Here is an 18901-nt window from a genome sequence, read left to right as displayed (position 1 = left end):
TAAACACATAATAACATCAAAGGCTATAAATATAATCCTACCACCATGTGTGTTATTAATTATTATGTTAATGACGATTTATACATATGATTATTATCACACTGTTATAATTATAATTTAGAATTGTCATAGCTATTAACTATTAAGTAAATAGCATTTAATGCCAAAATTAGATTACGAACAATGTACATGGTTACTAAATTTAAATCGAATATAATTATCGTTCATTACGATATGTACATCCTATAATAATAATATTGACATTTATTGTAGAAACATAAACATTGAAATGCTCTGTACAGAATATATTTACGACAAACCAATAGATGTTTTACACAGAGTATATTATTAATTATAATCAGGAGCGCAATTTCAATGAAAAAACTGAGGGTGCTGAAGCTCCTCTATCTTTTTTTATAATGTTAACTTGTCATCTTGAGGTTATGGATACCGCTGTTTTATTAAAATCTAAATTAACACGAAACAATTTTCTGTTGCTAATTTCAAAATTGGGGTGTTAAGCACACTCAAGCCCCCCTAAAATTGCGCCTATGATTATAATATATAATACAGGGACTACCTCAAAATTATCTCTCGGAAAATGATAGACTATCATTTAAAAAATAAAAAACAATTATTTATACTATAAAAGTATAAGTGTTATTTTTCTTCGTAGTCTCCGTTAAATTCTTTGTACTTTGTATTTTTGTAATGCTGCACGGTTTTACCGTGGCCTTTCTAAAGAATGATGCCGTTGGTGTTCCAAGCTATTGCAGGTTCACTCGTTCATAGGGCTTTTGTTGTATGCAAAATATTGTAATAGGATTTACGATTTTATCCCTGGAAAAGGTGATCATTACTCGGTGCTAAATCGAGATTATTGGCCAGATGATAAAAAATAACTCAAACTCGCCTTCAATTACAGTTTTTGTGCGTACAAGTGTAACATTGTGGTGGTCGTGGTTTTTTACTAACGTCTTGGTAACTGGTAAACATTTATGCCTTTTGCTTTGCATTACTCTTCTTAGGTTACGTAATGCGTTCTAGTAAAATGAGTATCTTTTCCCAGCGAAGAAATTATCAATCGAAACACACGATTTTACAAACAGTGAAGATCCCGTACGAACGGAGTAAGCCATCACTGGCATCGCCTGAATTTTTTAGGGAGTTCGTGCTTCGTTAATCGTTACTGCAAATATCACATAGAATTAAACGGCGACTATAATACGCAGAAATGTTATACTTAAATACAATTGTTTATATTATAATTTATTGGTTTGTAAATTTTAAGTATATAATTATGGATGCCCTCTGCAGTAGGTTGATTTTGAGATAGCGTGTACCTATATGACAAACCACGATAAGTATATTATGCATATTGCATACATATTAACCTATATAATAGACCTAATATCCGCAATATACTATATACGGTTTTGTCTGTTCTTCGCAGGTGTTGGTGTATCTGCCGGTGTTCTACAACAAGTTTTACAAGTGCGTGCTCAACAATTGTTCGGAATCGGACACGGCGTTGCTGCTGTCGCCGGTGTACACCGAATATCAGGGACAGGTGCTGAGCGTCGGATCGGACGCAGTGGAGAAATGGGTCGACACCAATCTGCAGGTCGAGTCCAAGCACGGCCACACGTACGTCAGCCTGTACGCGCTCAAAACCGGCCGGAGCTGTGCAATGAGATCGTCGCGCTCATGGACGACCCAATCGGTGGTCGGGCTGCACCTCAAGGTCGTGTCCACGTTCGTCGCCGAACCGGCCAAGCGCAAGTGGTTCACCGAAGTGCTGGACAACCATGTAAAACTTCGCGAAGTCAATCTCTGAACAGTCTGAACTCTGAACCGTAATAGGTACGTCCGGCAACGGAGGAGGAATACTCAATTTGTATAATATTGTGGATTATATCCGACGACCTTTAAAAAATAGCGTTAGGTCGATAGTGTAAATTGTGTATATAGTACCATAATATTATAATAAATAATAATTAATAGTACCTATATGAAATGACTGCAGCACATCTATGGTCGGCAGGAGATCGTCAATAGTCAATATGTAGACGGAAAAAAAATTATTATTTATTATTTTCTAGTATATATAAAATTATATAATTGTATATATAACTTTATTTAAATTGTTCAGTGTTTACATAAAATAACACTAGTAATTTTATTGAAAAATTATTAAATAATTCTGTTTGTATAAAAAATGTTCATTACATTTTAATTTTTTATGATACTCGTAAATCGTATGTAAACTTGTGTATGTATAGTATTTACTATCTATAATACATTAATACGCATGTATTAAATAATATAATATAACTATCACTCCATATACGAGCAGATATATCAGATTATATTTATTTCGATTGCATTAGATGTAATAATAACATCAGTCGTCGGTGTCAATATTTCGAGGTAAGTATAATTGTTATTACTGTTATTCGTTCTTTTGCATACTGCTGTTACTTGTATTTAAACTGTATATGTACATACATGTTACTTGATATAATATAATATGATGCATGGATATAAAAATAAACATTTTAAAATGTATATCTGTTTGAGTTGTACGCGCTTATACTATACAAGGTGATTTTTTTTGTCACTAACATTATTTCAAAAACTATATTTGAAACTATCGCCTTATATATTACTATACGTCTATACATGACTGTAATTATTCGTATACGCATACTGAGCATAGATGGAGAATTACTATTTAGTCAAATTTTAAGGAAGAGACATATGCGTTTACAAATTTGTACGTTCCTACGAGCCACGAGGGAACTAATTTTTTGTTGGATTTTTTTAAACAAGGTATATTATTGGTTTTAATTGCTAAAAAAATTTGACATCAAAACCAATTATTAACGGACGTGTTTGTCTAGCAATTAAAATTCCATAGGAATCGTAATAGTTTTTTTTTTCACGTATAGAATTTTTTTGAAACATTGGTAGTGATGCGATAGTAGAAAAGTCTATATGTGCAATGTATGCTTAGATGATGGTCAGTCACCAGTTATCATAGACGGTCGCTATAATATCATATAAAATAGAACAGATAAATTACCAACAAATATGAAGAAATCTAATTTAGATCTTATCTTCGAATCGGTCAAATCGTAGTCTCCGGAAGCCAATATGTATATTAATTTAAAAATGGCGCGTTTTGTTTTCAAATTTCCCGGTACTATACATTGCTATGTTAAGTTGGTATCCGTGACCATCTACAATCTTTGATAATGATGCAGTGATAAACTAAAGCTAAACCAACCAAATGCAGTAAACCACCCACCACCGGTCGACCATACATTATTACAATTTGTAATACCTCGTTGTGATTTTGTATATTAGTGAACAATTATTAAAGTACTGAGTTTTTGATATTTTTCTAAAATCAAAATAGCCGTTATTCCGGCATAGTTTCTATTCGTTGTATAGTATTAACATTATTCTACAGATCGCCAAAATGGTAAGTAACAATGTTTATTGTTTCGTGTGTTCACTTAACCTACCAAAACTAGTGTTTTATGTAGGCGTTTTTTTAAGAGTACTTAGTAATATTATTTGGTTATTTTCTTCCAATAAAGGTTTCTTTAAATCCAGTACGTATTCTAAAAAATCAAGCTGAAGAAGACAAAGGTGAAAATGCACGCTTGTCCAGTTTTATTGGAGCCATCGCCATTGGTGATTTGGTCAAAAGCACATTGGGTCCAAAAGGAATGGACAAGATACTCATATCAGCCGGCCGCGGAGGAATGGATGCCAAAGTTGAAGTCACCAACGATGGTGCAACAATTTTGAAAAATATTGGAGTTGATAATCCAGCTGCTAAAATATTAGTTGATATGTCTAAGGTTCAAGATGGCGAGGTCGGAGACGGTACCACATCTGTTACTGTTCTAGGTAATATAATTTATATTTTTTATATTTATGATTTAATTCATAAATTTATGTATAATTGAATGAATCTTTAATGTTAACAAAACTTGTTGTTAGGTATTTGAATACTTAAATATAAAAAATTGATTATGAATTTAATTTACGAATAACATATGATGTTTCAACTTCTGTTTTATAATATTTAGAGTCTTACTTTCTTGTCAAAACTATTAATTTTTTATCTCAATAGCTGAAAATAATAATTAATATATAATTAACTGATAATTGATAAATTTTAAGGCTGTCTAATGTGTTAGTTATTTTAGGGCTGTATGTAATTCTTTTTAAAAATTATAATTCATTAATAACAATTAAATTTACATTTTGCAATATGTTTATAAATTTATAAGATTATAAAAATATAAATTATTAACTACCTAATTTATGACAAGTTTTGTTGCTTGAATTAAAAAACATTTAACTTCATAAGTCTTTAAGACTATATTATACATTAGGTACATTTTTGTATTCCTCCTTATTTTTTTTTTATTCAAGTCCTACTTGTAATAATTTAATTATAAGACTGATGTTATATCCTTTGTTTAGCTGCTGAATTATTACGAGAAGCAGAAAAATTGGTTGATCAAAAAATTCACCCTCAAGTAATTATATCCGGATGGAGAAAAGCTACAACCATTGCACATGAAGCTTTACAAGCTTCTACAATGGACAATAGTAAAAATGATGCTAAATTCCGTGAAGATTTACTGAATATTGCTCGTACAACTTTAAGTTCAAAATTTTATCTCAGCATAAAGAACATTTCGCTAAATTGTCTGTTGATGCAATTTTGCGTCTAAAAGGTTCTGGTAATTTATCAGCCATACAGATTATTAAGCTGAAAGGTGGATGTTTAGAAGATTCATTTTTAGATGAAGGTAAGTACAAACATAATTGAATAAAACATAATAATTATTAATTGACTTTAATTTAAATAGGTTTTCTTCTTGACAAAAAACCGGGCCAACATCAGCCTAAACGTATTGAAAATGCACGTATACTTATTGCCAATACTCCTATGGATACTGATAAAATTAAAGTATTTGGTTCTCGTATTAAAGTTGATTCTATGGCCAAAGTGGCTGAGCTTGAATTAGCAGAAAAAGAAAAAATGAAAGATAAAATAGGAAAAATACTTTCTCATGAATGTAATGTTTTCATTAACAGGTAATATAAAATTGTCTTATAATATAATAATAATGCAGCTATGATTTTTTTTCACGGAATAAATTAATTGTGGAAAAATAATTCTATATGATAACTGTATTTTATACTGTGCTCTGCTAAGCCCCAACACTCTGCAAAAGAAGTTTAGGCGCTCTTGGTCACATCTATATAAATAAAATTCAAATATTATTAAATTGATATTCAATATTATTTAAAAACTTGTAAACGTTTAAACTATTAATAAACCTGCGTATTTTGTGTCATATTTAAAAATAAGATTAGATACTACAAGTTTGGTTTTTTTTTTGTTCATTTTACATGTATGATAATTTTGTTAACTTATCTACAATTTACAAAGTTCTAATAATTTTTCAGTTATTACTCATTGGATATCGCTGACATAATTATTATTTATGTTTATTTATTTTGTATTATTATGTGTATACTATTTTAAAAATTAAAAAGTTATTCATTACCAATTTACATAATTTTTATGAATTATTGTCTCAAATTAACTTTCTTGATTTTTGGGGCTCTGAAAAAATATTTGTATGCAAGAGTTCTGTAAGGTTAGGTTGGTATTTTTTTGATTGTTTGATAATTACTTAATATAGTATTCCTCAATGGAGTAAGAAAAATTCATAAAATAACTTAGGAACTGCTACACCAACATTTGTTTTTTCTGTCTATCTCCCACATAATATAGAAACAAAGATACTCCGTATTTCCATGATTACAACTCTGCTTCAGTTTAGGACAAAAGCATCTATTACGTAAATAATAAAAAAAACTATTTCCTATGCATTGACCGGATAGATTTTTAATATTTTTATAAATATAAGCATGTTTTAATTTAAAATAATTTCAATTATTTTTAATTATTAATAATTTATTCAAAATTGTAAATATTTAAAAACCTATATGGTCAATGCACAGGATATACTTTTTTTTATAAAATATATAATTGGTGCTTTTGCTCTAAATTGAATCAAAAAGTCGTAATCGTGGAAATACGGAGTATCTTTGTTCCTATATTATGTGGGAGATAGACGGAGAAAAAAATGCTGGAGTAGTGGCCCCTTAAAGTATTTTGAAAATAGACTGGTAAATAACCTTTTACGTGTAAAAATGAAATAAAACTAAAGTCTTCAATTCTAAGTTTTAATTTATAAGTTAGGTTAATTTATTGTTTTATTTCAGACAATTGATCTACAACTATCCTGAACAACTTTTTGCTGATGCTGGTATTATGGCTATTGAACATGCTGATTTTGATGGTATTGAACGATTAGCCTTAGTAACTGGTGGTGAGATTCTGTCAACATTCGATTCTCCTGCAATAGCCAAGTTGGGTACATGTAAACTTATCGAAGAAACAATGATTGGAGAAAGCACATTGTTACGTTTCTCTGGCGTAGCTCTTGGTGAAGCATGCACCATCGTAATTCGTGGTGCGACCGAACAAATTATTGATGAAGCTGACCGTTCTTTGCATGATGCCTTATGTGTATTATCATCCACTGTGAGAGAGCCAACCATTGTGTATGGTGGTGGTTGCAGTGAAATGCTAATGGCAAATGCAGTAAGTGCTGTAGCTGCTAAGACACCTGGAAAAGAAGCAGTAGCCATGGAGGCATTTTCACGGGCTTTACAATCTTTGCCCACCACTATTGCCGATAATGCTGGTTTAGATTCTGCACAGCTTGTCAATGAATTGAGAGCTAATCATGCTCTTGGAAAGACTACAATGGGTCTTGGTAAGTTATCTTATGATATTTAATTTTCTAGTATTATATTATGTTAAACGTTTTTTTTAGATATGGAGAAAGGCACTTTAGGATGTATGCGAGAAATTGGAATAACTGAGTCCTTTGTTGTCAAAAGACAAGTACTAGTGTCTGCAGCTGAGGCTGCTGAAATGATTTTACGTGTTGATTGTATCATTAAAGCTGCACCAAGACAACGAGTTGAAGATCGTGGTCACTGTTAATTTCTAACTATCTTAAATTTATTTAATAATATTCATAACAAACTAACTCCAAACACATCAGGTTGTTTTAATTCACATGTTTTTTATATACATTTTTTTTTTATAATATATAAAAATATGAAATACTATTTACGAGATATTAATTTAAACATCTTAGTATCTATTTAAAAAAAAAAAAAAATGCTTTTCAATAATTATATTTAAATCTATTCAATAATAAGTGTATTTTGCTATATATATAAAAAAAAAAAAAAAAAGTAAGCAAGTTATTTGAAATAATAAATAATTGACTAGAATCAGGATGATCAAAAATGTTTTTACATTATAATGGTAACAAAAAAAAAGCTTCATAAACGCAAACTGAACAAATTCGAGTGTCTGGATTGATGGAATTAATCAATCGTGTAGTAAAATTAGTTTTATAAAAAGGTCACCTGTTGGTCAGTCTTAAATATATATATATATATATGTAAAAAATTTGGAATTTTTGAAACCAAGATAGTTTGAGCTGGAAGATTTATAAATTGTAATATTGAAAGTCAATGGACTCCTCCAACAGGTTTTCACTGTATGAATGAAAATCATTATTTGATAAACTGATTTGTTCGTTTACGTACTTTGATGGACTGGAAATCAAAAACGAATTGGTATATATTTCTGAAACAAAAACAAAAATGTATAAAATTGACTTTTATTCTTTACTACAACATAATAAAATAAAATAAAATTGTAATTAAATAACAAATACATTAAAAAACAATAACATAATTATTTTTACTTTGGTGTCAACATCAATTTTAAAATGATAACCACAAACTATGTACTTGAAATCTTAAACATTTGAAACTTCATGAAATTACTATAATATTCTTAGAAGTAAGTTGTTTTGTATAAACATAATTCCTAAACTATGTTTTATAACTAAAACATTTTATCCAAATGAAAAATATATATATTGCTATTTGCTAAGTAAATAAACAAATAATTTGCTTCAGTTATAATTTTTAAAAAATAAGTTATGACTGAATGAACTTATTAGGAATAATTGAATATTATTAGTTAATAAAGACAATACAAATTATACATAACGTATTAATTTTGTGTTAATTATTTTGTATTTTAATACGTACTATACATTTAAAATATAGTAGATCTGTTTAAAAATAAATTAAATAAAATGCCAACAAAATATTGTACTGTACAAAGTGGCACTTATACACATTTTGATTTTAACTTAATCGAGTGTTAAGATTAATATTTATTAAATAATATTTAGTTATACAATTTGTTCGTTGACTAGACACCAAAAAACATACCATTCTCTAATTCTGTGTTGATATTTTGAATCATTTTTACATCTTCCAAACTATCTCGTTGTAACTCCCCTTCTAAATATTTGCAAGCTTGTTCTAATTCTGATGACTCTTGTGGCGAAGATGTGTCGTCTTCAGTAGCCATGGAATATTCTCGTTGGCCCAAACTCTCTTCAATGTTGCACAGCCGCCAATAATGTCCAGCGCCTTGAGATTTTCTACCTTTTCTGAAATTAGGATTAATGGACAAATTGTGACGCACAGAATTTTTCCAACGTTCATCGTCTTCGCGGAAATACGGAAAATGACTTCTGCAAAATAAATATATATTTTAAAACCATAATAATATTTAAAATATGTATAGTTATTTTGTTTTGATTATTCTTAACTTAAGTTTGAAGATGATTTTATAAAGAACCTAAAATTTATCTATTACCTAACTATTTTCTAAAATATTTCTTTAAAAAAAACACTTATATTTTAATATATTAAAACCCAGATTTATGTAAACAAGTATGTTTGTGTAAAAGTAATAGGAATTAATATGTTATTAAAATACAAAATAGGTATAAATTATTTTTCTACTGGCATGAATGTAGATATGTAGATTTGAATGTATAACTTGTTACTTAATATTAGTATTTTAAGTATTTAATTTATTTCAAATATTTTTTAATATAATAATATAGGTAGGTACCTACTAGTCACTTAGGTATCTATCACACTATACACGATACTACATTAATAACTTCAAACTTCAAACTTGAACAATGAACTTTCCATAGTCAAATGTTAAATACTTAAATAATACGAGTAGATACCTATACTTACTAATTACTACCAACAAACTATTTGATTATCTTCTAGTCAACCGCAAAAAAAATGTTCTACGATTATAATATGCGTCTAAGCAGTCTATCCAGTGATTTTAATTCGGTGCTATAATATAATAATAGGTATAGGTACAATCATGATCGTTTATGTCTGTAGTTGCCTACGCTAAGACAGGAATACAACAATGTCGTTTAAAACTTCGTGAAATAGGCGTCATAGCGTACTAATAATGATTAGAAAATATTAAAAAGTAGTTTCTAAATAATCATCATACATTTTAGTACCTAATATCTATTTCATTTAAACAGTTATAGTTGCATATCTATTGACGAATAATATTTGAAATAAAATAACCGGATAACTTGCTCTGATGTGACTGTGTAATACTGTAATAAGTTTCGATTATATATACTTACCTATCACGGTACACAGACCGTTTGAGTGTTATGCGTCAATACTCAAGAGTTTGTGGCAATTATAAAGTTAGGATATTTGGTCCCTTTGAATTAATAGCTATAGTGCTATACCATATTAGCATTATATTATAGTTAATTTTTAAACAGTAAAAAATAATTAAATACCTAACCAAAAAATAATAAACTAATATTGAATTAATTTCTAAACATAGTACTATTTCCTTGCTATTTAAATATTAAGTATCTACTGAAGAAATTACTTTAAAAATAATTATAAAAACATTTTTGGATTAAATGACTTATAAATTATAATCAATATAGGTAATGAGAATACAGTCCCCGGTAGCCGTGCACCAAACGTCCTTATAACAAAACGTAATATAGGTAAATTATTTATTTTATATTTTCGGAGTTATTTCTAACATGCATTTTAAATGTGAATTAACTGAACCGTTTTAGATCAACCAAATTGATATTATACTAACCATGACAGCCGTTTACATACATATAACTCAGTGAGTAAGCTAATCCGAATTGAGGTAAAATAGTTATTTAAGTTATGCAAGTATTGCAAGTAGGTAACCGTAGTAATAATAGAGTACCTAGGTTACTGTAATAGATAATACATCAATCACAATACTTAGATGCAATTGGTGTCCTAAGGTATAAACATGATCGTATTATTTTATACGCGTTGCTTATGACACTGGTTTTTGGGTAGAGCCGTAGCGTAGGTACCTAATCGTTAAGATATATTTCCAAAATATGAATATATTATATATTATATTATTATATTATAAATATATTATAGTCACATTATTTATTAATAATTATACATGCACGCATGGGCTTTCGATGAGGGGGCAATACTGGGCATTTTCCCTTACCCTCCCCCTTAACGGCTTAACGTCAAATATAATACATTTTGCAATTGTTAACCATTATTATTAATTAAATAAACTTTTCAATAATATTTTCGCACTTAATAAGGCGTAATGAACATATTAAAATTGAAATGAATATTATATTTTTTGATACTAGTTTATTTAGTTTATTTATACAACTATTAGTCATAACTGATAACTATGCAATACTCGTAACCCGTAAAATAAATGAATTAATGTGGTACAGGTACTAGATACATATGTAAATATTATCACATTATGACGCACATCTATATTTTATTATTAATTACTACAATATAATATCATACGTCCAATATTGACGTGTGGTTGAGAAACCTAGTCAGCGACTAAAGCCAAAGGAGACGAAGAAAAAAATAATGCTACGCTGAATGGTCGGATGATCCTATATTCCTATAAAGAGACTACCTACAGAGAATTTAACAGACAAACAAATTATAAGAAATTTATCAATTATTTCCAAAATGCATTTATTAATGCTTATTTGAAAAGTACAATAATATAATGGGCTGACCTTGTTTCAAAGTTAAAAATGTATAATAAATAAAACGTAAACTAGAAAACGGAATAAAAAAAAGCCTCAATAGTCGCCTTGGAATCTACACGGGTGAAATGAGATTTTACCGACATTTTTCAAAGGTCAATAATAGAAGATCAAAGACTGAAATAGGTAAAGAAGTGTAATGCAATCCATAAATACTCTATACGTAGGCTGTAAAAGCTGAAATAAAAAGAGTATCAGATCAATAATATCGTATTAAAACTTAAAAGTCAATGCTAATATACTGATGTATAATGATAATAATAAATACATGGTATAAATAGCTAAAAAAACAATATAAATATTTTGACAGTTTGATTAAGTATGTAAAGAAAATGCTAATATAAAATATATTTTATTAAAATGTCAACTTCATATACTATGTAGTAGTAGGTACCTAATATAGTATCTATTGTTTTGTACTAATTTCTACTGTTTTCAAATAGCTTTTCCATATCAATGAAAAAAGTAGGAAGTTATCGCTATTGGAGATTTTATTTTTGTAATCTTCCTAGGTAGGTACTAGTTAAATCAAATTTTTCATTAGACGTGGATAATTGAAGTTTTTTCTGCTCCAAAACATAATAATAGACAAAAATAATCACATATAATTTGTAAAACTATCAATATCTACCTACATTCCTCATCTAGAAATTAGAATCTAAAATACAAGTTACTAGTTAGTAGTTAAGTCCCTATTAGGTAATTTAGAATATCTATTCGATTAACCAAAAATTTTCTTATTTATATGTTTAACAAAAATATGATCTATTGGTAGCTATTATATTTAACAGGTATAGGTAGTTAAGTATAAATTTATAGTCATATTAATACAAATATTTGAACAGATAAATGTTAATATTTGTAATCTGATAAATTGTACGATCTACGTCGAATTGTCGAAATTATATTAGAATTACAAATATTATTGGTATGGTCTACTGGTCTCTATTGTTATAGGATAATATCAAACTGCAAGTTTAAAAGGGGACCGTGACTTCGGTAAAGTTAACCTTATTTCTTTAATTTCTATAAGAAACACAAATGGGTGCCTGGTACCAAGGTGGTACGAATACAATAAACGTGTGTAGGGGTGAGTTATTTTCACTCATAGGTAACATACACACGCTATACTCATAAACAAAATCATTTTTTTTATTTCAAAACTGGTCGCATTGAAGAATAAAAAAAAAATCTACATTTGTGGTCAGATATCGTCAGCAATCATATAGTTATTCTATATGAAATATGAATAGTCATGTATCATGTAGATATTATCTTTAGTATGTATGGCATATGCACAAGGCACTAGGGTTTAGAACTTGAAGACACAAAAATGTTTTTATAAAATGCACAAAGAATAATCTATTATCTACAATTAAAAATAAAACACAAAATTACAATTTTACTATAATATAATTATTAAAATAAATTAAGAAACATAATTTAATAAAAATATCTTGTTCATCGATTAAATATTGTATTCGGATTTAAATACCTACTTTTAAACGAAAAATATATAAAAATTAAATTTTAGGTACCTTAAAGTTAATAATTCGCATGTGAAAATGGAAGACTTTAAACACACTGTTTAGCACTCTAATATATAAAAACTATTATACAATTTCCATTGACATAAGTCAGTGATTAATTATCTCACAAGTTTGTAAATACAATTTATCTATAACGGAGTTTTCTTTTGGTATAAAACAACTAACAAGTAAAATAATATTATTTGAATCTTGAATGACTTGTATAAAAGTTGAAGGTAGGTATGCTTTTTATGACCAATTAAGGAAAAAAAGAAATTTAATGGTTAGGTAATCAAATGTATAAAAAATTAGAAAAATTATTTTATCATTTCGATTTCCATATAAATTTAAGTTATATATTTTATATTTAAGGTGGGTATTGAATATATCTAAAAATTAACGAAAATGCAATATATTTTATAAGAATGACCGTAAAATACAAAATTTCCTAAAATTACAAGTTAAAGCAAAAGTTTTGGATACCATTATATTCTATATTTCATATTTTCATGAATCGAATTTCTGTGAAGATGGACAATGAACATTAACTATAAAGTATTATTATGGAACATAATAAAATCAAATGCAATTACAACAAGTTCTGGACTCTAAATATAATTGATTTTATGTATTTATTAGTGTATGAAATTTTAAAATATAGTATAATGCATTCTTAGGATATAATTTTAGATAAAATGGATAGAAAATAATAGATATATTTAGTTACTATTATACTCGTAACTGATTAGATTACGACTTACAAATAGTCACGACACAAGTTTTTTTTTCAATATCTTTGGGGTATTGCCAGTAATTGGTTGAAATAAAAATTTTGTGAAAATGTATAATATATAATGTAAATTTGTACCTAAGCTTGGATGTAAGGTGAATAAGATTTAATTTGAATGATAAAATGGTGCATTTCGTATCATTCGCAATCGTCAGAAGATTTTGTTTTGGTTTATTTTTATATTTTAAGTTTGACACCCTCAAATTTGTATGTTGTAAATTCAAATATATAGGCTATATAAGATTCGGAAGTAGTTTGCAAAGAGTATTAGTTTAGATTTTTAATGAGAAAAAGTCTAAATATAGGTGGTAATTTAATTTAATTTGTGTATAGTTTATGTGGCGTGTCATTATGTTATTATTTAGTAAAAGTTTACTCCAAAGTATTTGTTGTGAATTTTTATTTTTAAATATAACAAAATGCATTTAAATCTAAATTGTATGGAAAAATATTTTTTTAAATAAGTGCAATCAAACCTTGCAGTAAAAATCCATCGATGTATGTGGTTATTTTTACACTATATATAATATAATATACCAACCTAATAATACATATTAGATATATATAGGCTTTAAACGATATAATTTAAATAAAATTATAATCGTCATTATTGTGTATAATATCATCTATATATATCAGGGTGAGAATAGGTAAAAAGTTTCACGGCCGGTTGATTACGGAAGCAAATAGACAGAAACCATTATTAACCCTTATAACCCCCTTATCCAAAACAGTTTTACACAGGAAACACTAACACGTGGCAAGGGAAATTTATAGACAGGTGAAGTGAAACTAAAGGAGAAGTATTTTTTGCTAATATTAACTTGAGGGTGTGGGTCATGGGAAATTATAATTTATAATAATCGATTTAAATATCTAAATAATATACTCGAATTTTACTCGTCGTATTAAAATACAATATAATATAATATAATATATATTTATTATTTAGTATATGTTAATATATTATCATATAATAATTTAAAAGTAAGTACATAACTTATTATAGCGATTAGCAGTACCGAATTAACTGTTATAGATACTATAGCTCTAAATGTCGGGTGACATGTTGTTCAAAGGTGCCAGATAGCATTTTTTTTTTATCTAACCTTAATCAAAACATAAACATTTTTATTTTTTTGGTTAATCATTTAATAATAAGTTAGTTATCGAGTAACATCAATGTGACTAGTTAATTCGGTATGTATGCACACAAATACACAATAGTATAGATAATCATTAATCGATATTATCAATAATATTTTAATTTTTGATTTATATTCACGAAAAATTAGGATAGTAAAATGTAGATAAAGTCATTGTCTTTACACGTATTTTTGTTTAATCCTACCCAGAGCAATAGCCATAGTGTCAAATATAGCTGATTAGATAAAACAACAAAAAAGTAAATTTTATTCTACGATTATTCAACATGTCAAAATCAATGATATATAATAACGTCTATTTTATTTACACTAAAATATACTTTTGGAATTTAAATTTATAAAATTAATAATATACACGATACACCATCAGTTTGAAATTTGAATAGTCATTCAGCCACATATTGCAACATATTGAAATTTTATTATTATTTAGTATTTTATATATTAATAGGTAATAGGTATACCTATAGGTATTTTACAAGCTAGAAATAATGCTATTTCATTTAAACATTTGGAGTTATAACTTATAAAACTTTAAAAAAAATTTGTTTACTATAAGTAAATTGCATTTATTAAAAATTAAAAAAATTAATTTTTTGATTATTTTTACCTAGACCCACTGCATATAAGACTTAGAAATTTAAAATATTATTATTTATTATTTTATAAATTAAAATATATTGTCATACTCTTGGGTGCTATACTTTGTAGTTTAAACCTCATTTTTATTTTAAGTATTTTAACCTTGCAGGCACACAGCCCTAAATGCACTTGTCTATCGTATGCATATTACGTACCTTCATATTTGTTCTCATAATGTCACGCGATACATAAACAGCGATTCCTCGCCACTGAACCGTAAAATTGGTGTTAGCACGCTCGAGAGACGTTATTGTAAATATACGGGTGTGGGAGTTTTAACTGTTGTGGTTGTCAATTGATGACTACGCAATGCAAGTAAAATATTTACATAATAAACACGTGGGACAATATTGAACATAAATATTGTGGTGAAGACATGTTAACATGAATGAAAAGAGTTTACTTTTTATAATCACTGCAGAATGCAGATCACACAATGATTTAATAATATATATAGATATCTAATTAATATGTTGATATTTTATTATATTATTATTATGTAATATGTTATAAGACAGGGGTTGAGTATTCTATATTTCTATGGGTATTATATTGAAATTATATTTACATAATTTTAATGATTTTTTATCAAGAGTGTCCGAGTGTACTTATTATGTTAAATTTACACTAAACAGTCGGCTGTTTCCAATATACCTACTGAAGTGCTGAGTGCTTACATGTTGTGCAACAGTAGGTAACGATTTAAAAAAAAGAAAATTCAAGGATATTTTACATTTTAATTAAGTTAATTTGACATATAAAATTATTATCAATAAATTATAAATTGTCAAATGATTAGGAATTATGATATTTAATTTAACATTTATCTTATCGATAGTATAAAATACAATTATTTATACTTACGATATCCATTGATAGATTTCTGCTACTGGTAGTTCTTTTTTTTCTATTAAGGCTTGATGAATCATTTCTGTGTAGGTGTATCCAGGTTTGTTGGCTTTATCTAACCTCGAAGGTGGCATTCTATATGGTTTTCGGCTTATTTTGGACGAAGCTAAAACAATTTGATTAAATATGAACTTAATATTTATACTTGATTTTCAAATAATATTATTTTAATGCAGCGGTTCTCAAACTTTTTTTTTTACGTACCATTTAGGTATATTATCTATCAGTCGCGTACCACTAATGACTAAAAATTGAACGATCCAAAATCCAAATTGTACAGTTAAATACATTTTTTTTAAATAATAAGGCAGTAAAATACAACAACTACAGTATAATTATTTTTTATTTATTAGTTTTTTAAAATAAGATATGAATGATATAATATTGAATGAGTTTATTATTCAAAAACGCCCCCCCCGCGTACCACCATGTAGTTTTTCGCGAACCACTAGTAGTAGGCGTATCACAGTTTGAGAACCGCTGTTTTAATGAACTACTATAAGATATTTTTCTTTAAGGTAAGTATAGATAATATTATAGACTATAGTATTAATAATCTTGTAAGAGTAAACTATATATATAACCATAATTAGAGAATAAGACTTATATAGTCTAGGTATTTATTCTGATAACCTATAATATTAATGATTTATTAAATCTCATGTTAATGGTTTATGCATAACCATTAACATGAGATTTAAATTAAAAAATGTGATTAACCATTGAAAAAATAATCATAGTTAAAACTTTAAAGGTGATGGCGTGGAATATACATATCTATAGCATCTCTTAAAATTCACGAAATACGATGATATAGAACAGTCTAGAAAGTCATAATTAGGGGCTAAAACGCCTAAAACTAAATTATCATTTACCAACTAAACACTTTCTAAAATTTCATACATTAAAAAATAAAAAGATATGTATTGTTACATACAAATAAGAGAAAACGGAAGGAATTTGAAGTTTTACTGTAGTAGATTTGTGATAATAATCTAATAGGTAAATTTTTGATTATTTATTTAAAAATATAACATATTAAGCAATACATTTTAAGCAATACTTTCCTGGAAATATGGTATAAACAAATTAATGGGTGATCGAGTAGGAGTAGTCATACATAAATGCACCACCAGAAAAAAATTTGGCCCGATATTGTCCCTCCAATAAAAAATATCTGGCGCCGCCACTGATAATAATAATATTAGTACGATTTTGGGACACCTATATAGACGCACAATTTTCACCCTGAATGTTTTATTTTGTATTTTCGGTCATATGTCCGGTAAAAAATATACTCACGTTTCTGATCTAATTTGGTGGATTTTTTTTTCTGTTTCAGCGTCTCTGGCTCCGGCCATTCGGTGTCCATGACATTAACTCCTGGACCAGCACCATTTCCACCGGTGGCGGTACCGCCGTTACAGGTGGGTTCGAATATGGACGCCACCTGAAAGTTGACCAGCCAACTCAAGTCGCCGGGCTTGTTGCCGTTTTGGTTTTGCGGTTCGGCGGCCGACACGGTCTTGGCGGGCGGCTGCAGCGACGATTGTGCTGGCGGTGGCAGGTGCTGTAACGGGCGTCTTTGCTGCAGCGTATTGCCCGCGCCGGACGCCGACTGCACGTGATGATGCGACGGCGGCGGCGGCGGCGGCGGTGGCTGCGACTGCGGCTGATTGTAACGTTCCACAGGCCGTAACCACATGGACATCTGCGACGGCGGTGACGGCGACGGTTGCATCTCTTCGAACACCAGCGGCGTGAACACGTCGGAAGGCTCGTAGCGGGCGTGCACCGCGGCGGACGCGGTCGGCGGCGATACCCAGGCGGTGGACGGCCAACAGTCGGCGGCGACTGCGGACGAGTCTTCGCAGATTCCTCCGCCGCCGCCACCGCCGCCGTCCAGCAGATTGTTCTCGCGTTCCAGCTTGTACACGTGCGGCGGTCTGGCGCACGACAGGTACCTCTTGGACAACACCAACGAACACAGTCCGTCCGACAGCGGGCTGGGCTGAGTGACCGCGGTTGACGAAGACGACGACAACGACATGGGTGGTCGATCGGTGCGTAGCGCTAGACGGCGGTCGGTGCGGAAATGCCGTGCGCACGGGTAGTTCCGCGCATAGACGAGTTGTACAATATTATAATGTGTTCCGCGGCCGATGATGATGATTGTGATAATAATAGTAAAACAACGAGTCGTGTAATTTGTTTATGTGAAATTGCCGTGCGCGACCCTTTCGGAGGGAGGGGCGCCCATCGGTGGACGGCCGCAGGGAGCATGTAGCTTCTCGCGTCGGCCAACCGACGGGTCCGTGGCGCCGGGGCGGAGCTTATATATACGCAGACGTACATCACGTTGTGGTAAGTTGTAGTCGCGTTTAGTGTGTGTACTCTATGTAGTACGTTTTTAATGATGGATAATAATAAAATGTGTAGGTACAATATATGTTATCAGTGCCGCGCATTTATAATATAAACATACATTTTGCACCCAGGGGAAAAGTAATTTCCCTCCCCCCACCAAAATTTAAACTTTGCTGTCAATGTGAGAAAAATTAAAACTGAAAGTTCTTGATTTCATTTTTTTAATTTCACATTATTTTAAATATAATACATATTATTAAGTGCCTACTCATAATTTTTGAAATACTACAACGTAACTATGTCACTCGGGATGGCAGTTCCCACAAGTCCCATTCCTCTAAATGCGATCCTCAT

The 18901-nt window shown here is 29.6% G+C and overlaps 1 protein-coding gene and 1 pseudogene across 1 annotated transcript; one reads left to right on the top strand and one right to left on the bottom strand.

Annotated features, from left to right (window-relative positions):
• The first annotated feature begins 3305 nt into the window (after positions 1–3305).
• Positions 3306–7242, top strand: LOC113556004 (annotated as a pseudogene).
• A 300-nt stretch (positions 7243–7542) lies between these two features.
• On the bottom strand, positions 7543–18230 carry LOC113558582 (forkhead box protein O1-like). Its single transcript, XM_026964077.2, has 4 exons — positions 17483–18230; positions 16136–16286; positions 8431–8738; positions 7543–7771 (listed from the first exon to the last, which is right to left on the bottom strand). Exons 1-4 carry the CDS (start codon positions 18228–18230, stop codon positions 7632–7634), a joined length of 1347 nt encoding a protein of 448 aa, XP_026819878.1. The 3' UTR covers positions 7543–7631.
• Between the last annotated feature and the right edge of the window lie 671 nt (positions 18231–18901).

Source organism: Rhopalosiphum maidis, chromosome 3, assembly GCF_003676215.2.
Source record: "Rhopalosiphum maidis isolate BTI-1 chromosome 3, ASM367621v3, whole genome shotgun sequence".
NCBI lineage: Eukaryota > Metazoa > Arthropoda > Insecta > Hemiptera > Aphididae > Rhopalosiphum > Rhopalosiphum maidis.
The sequence above is the reverse complement of the archived record's forward strand: the minus strand, read 5'-3'. Positions and strand labels throughout refer to the sequence as shown.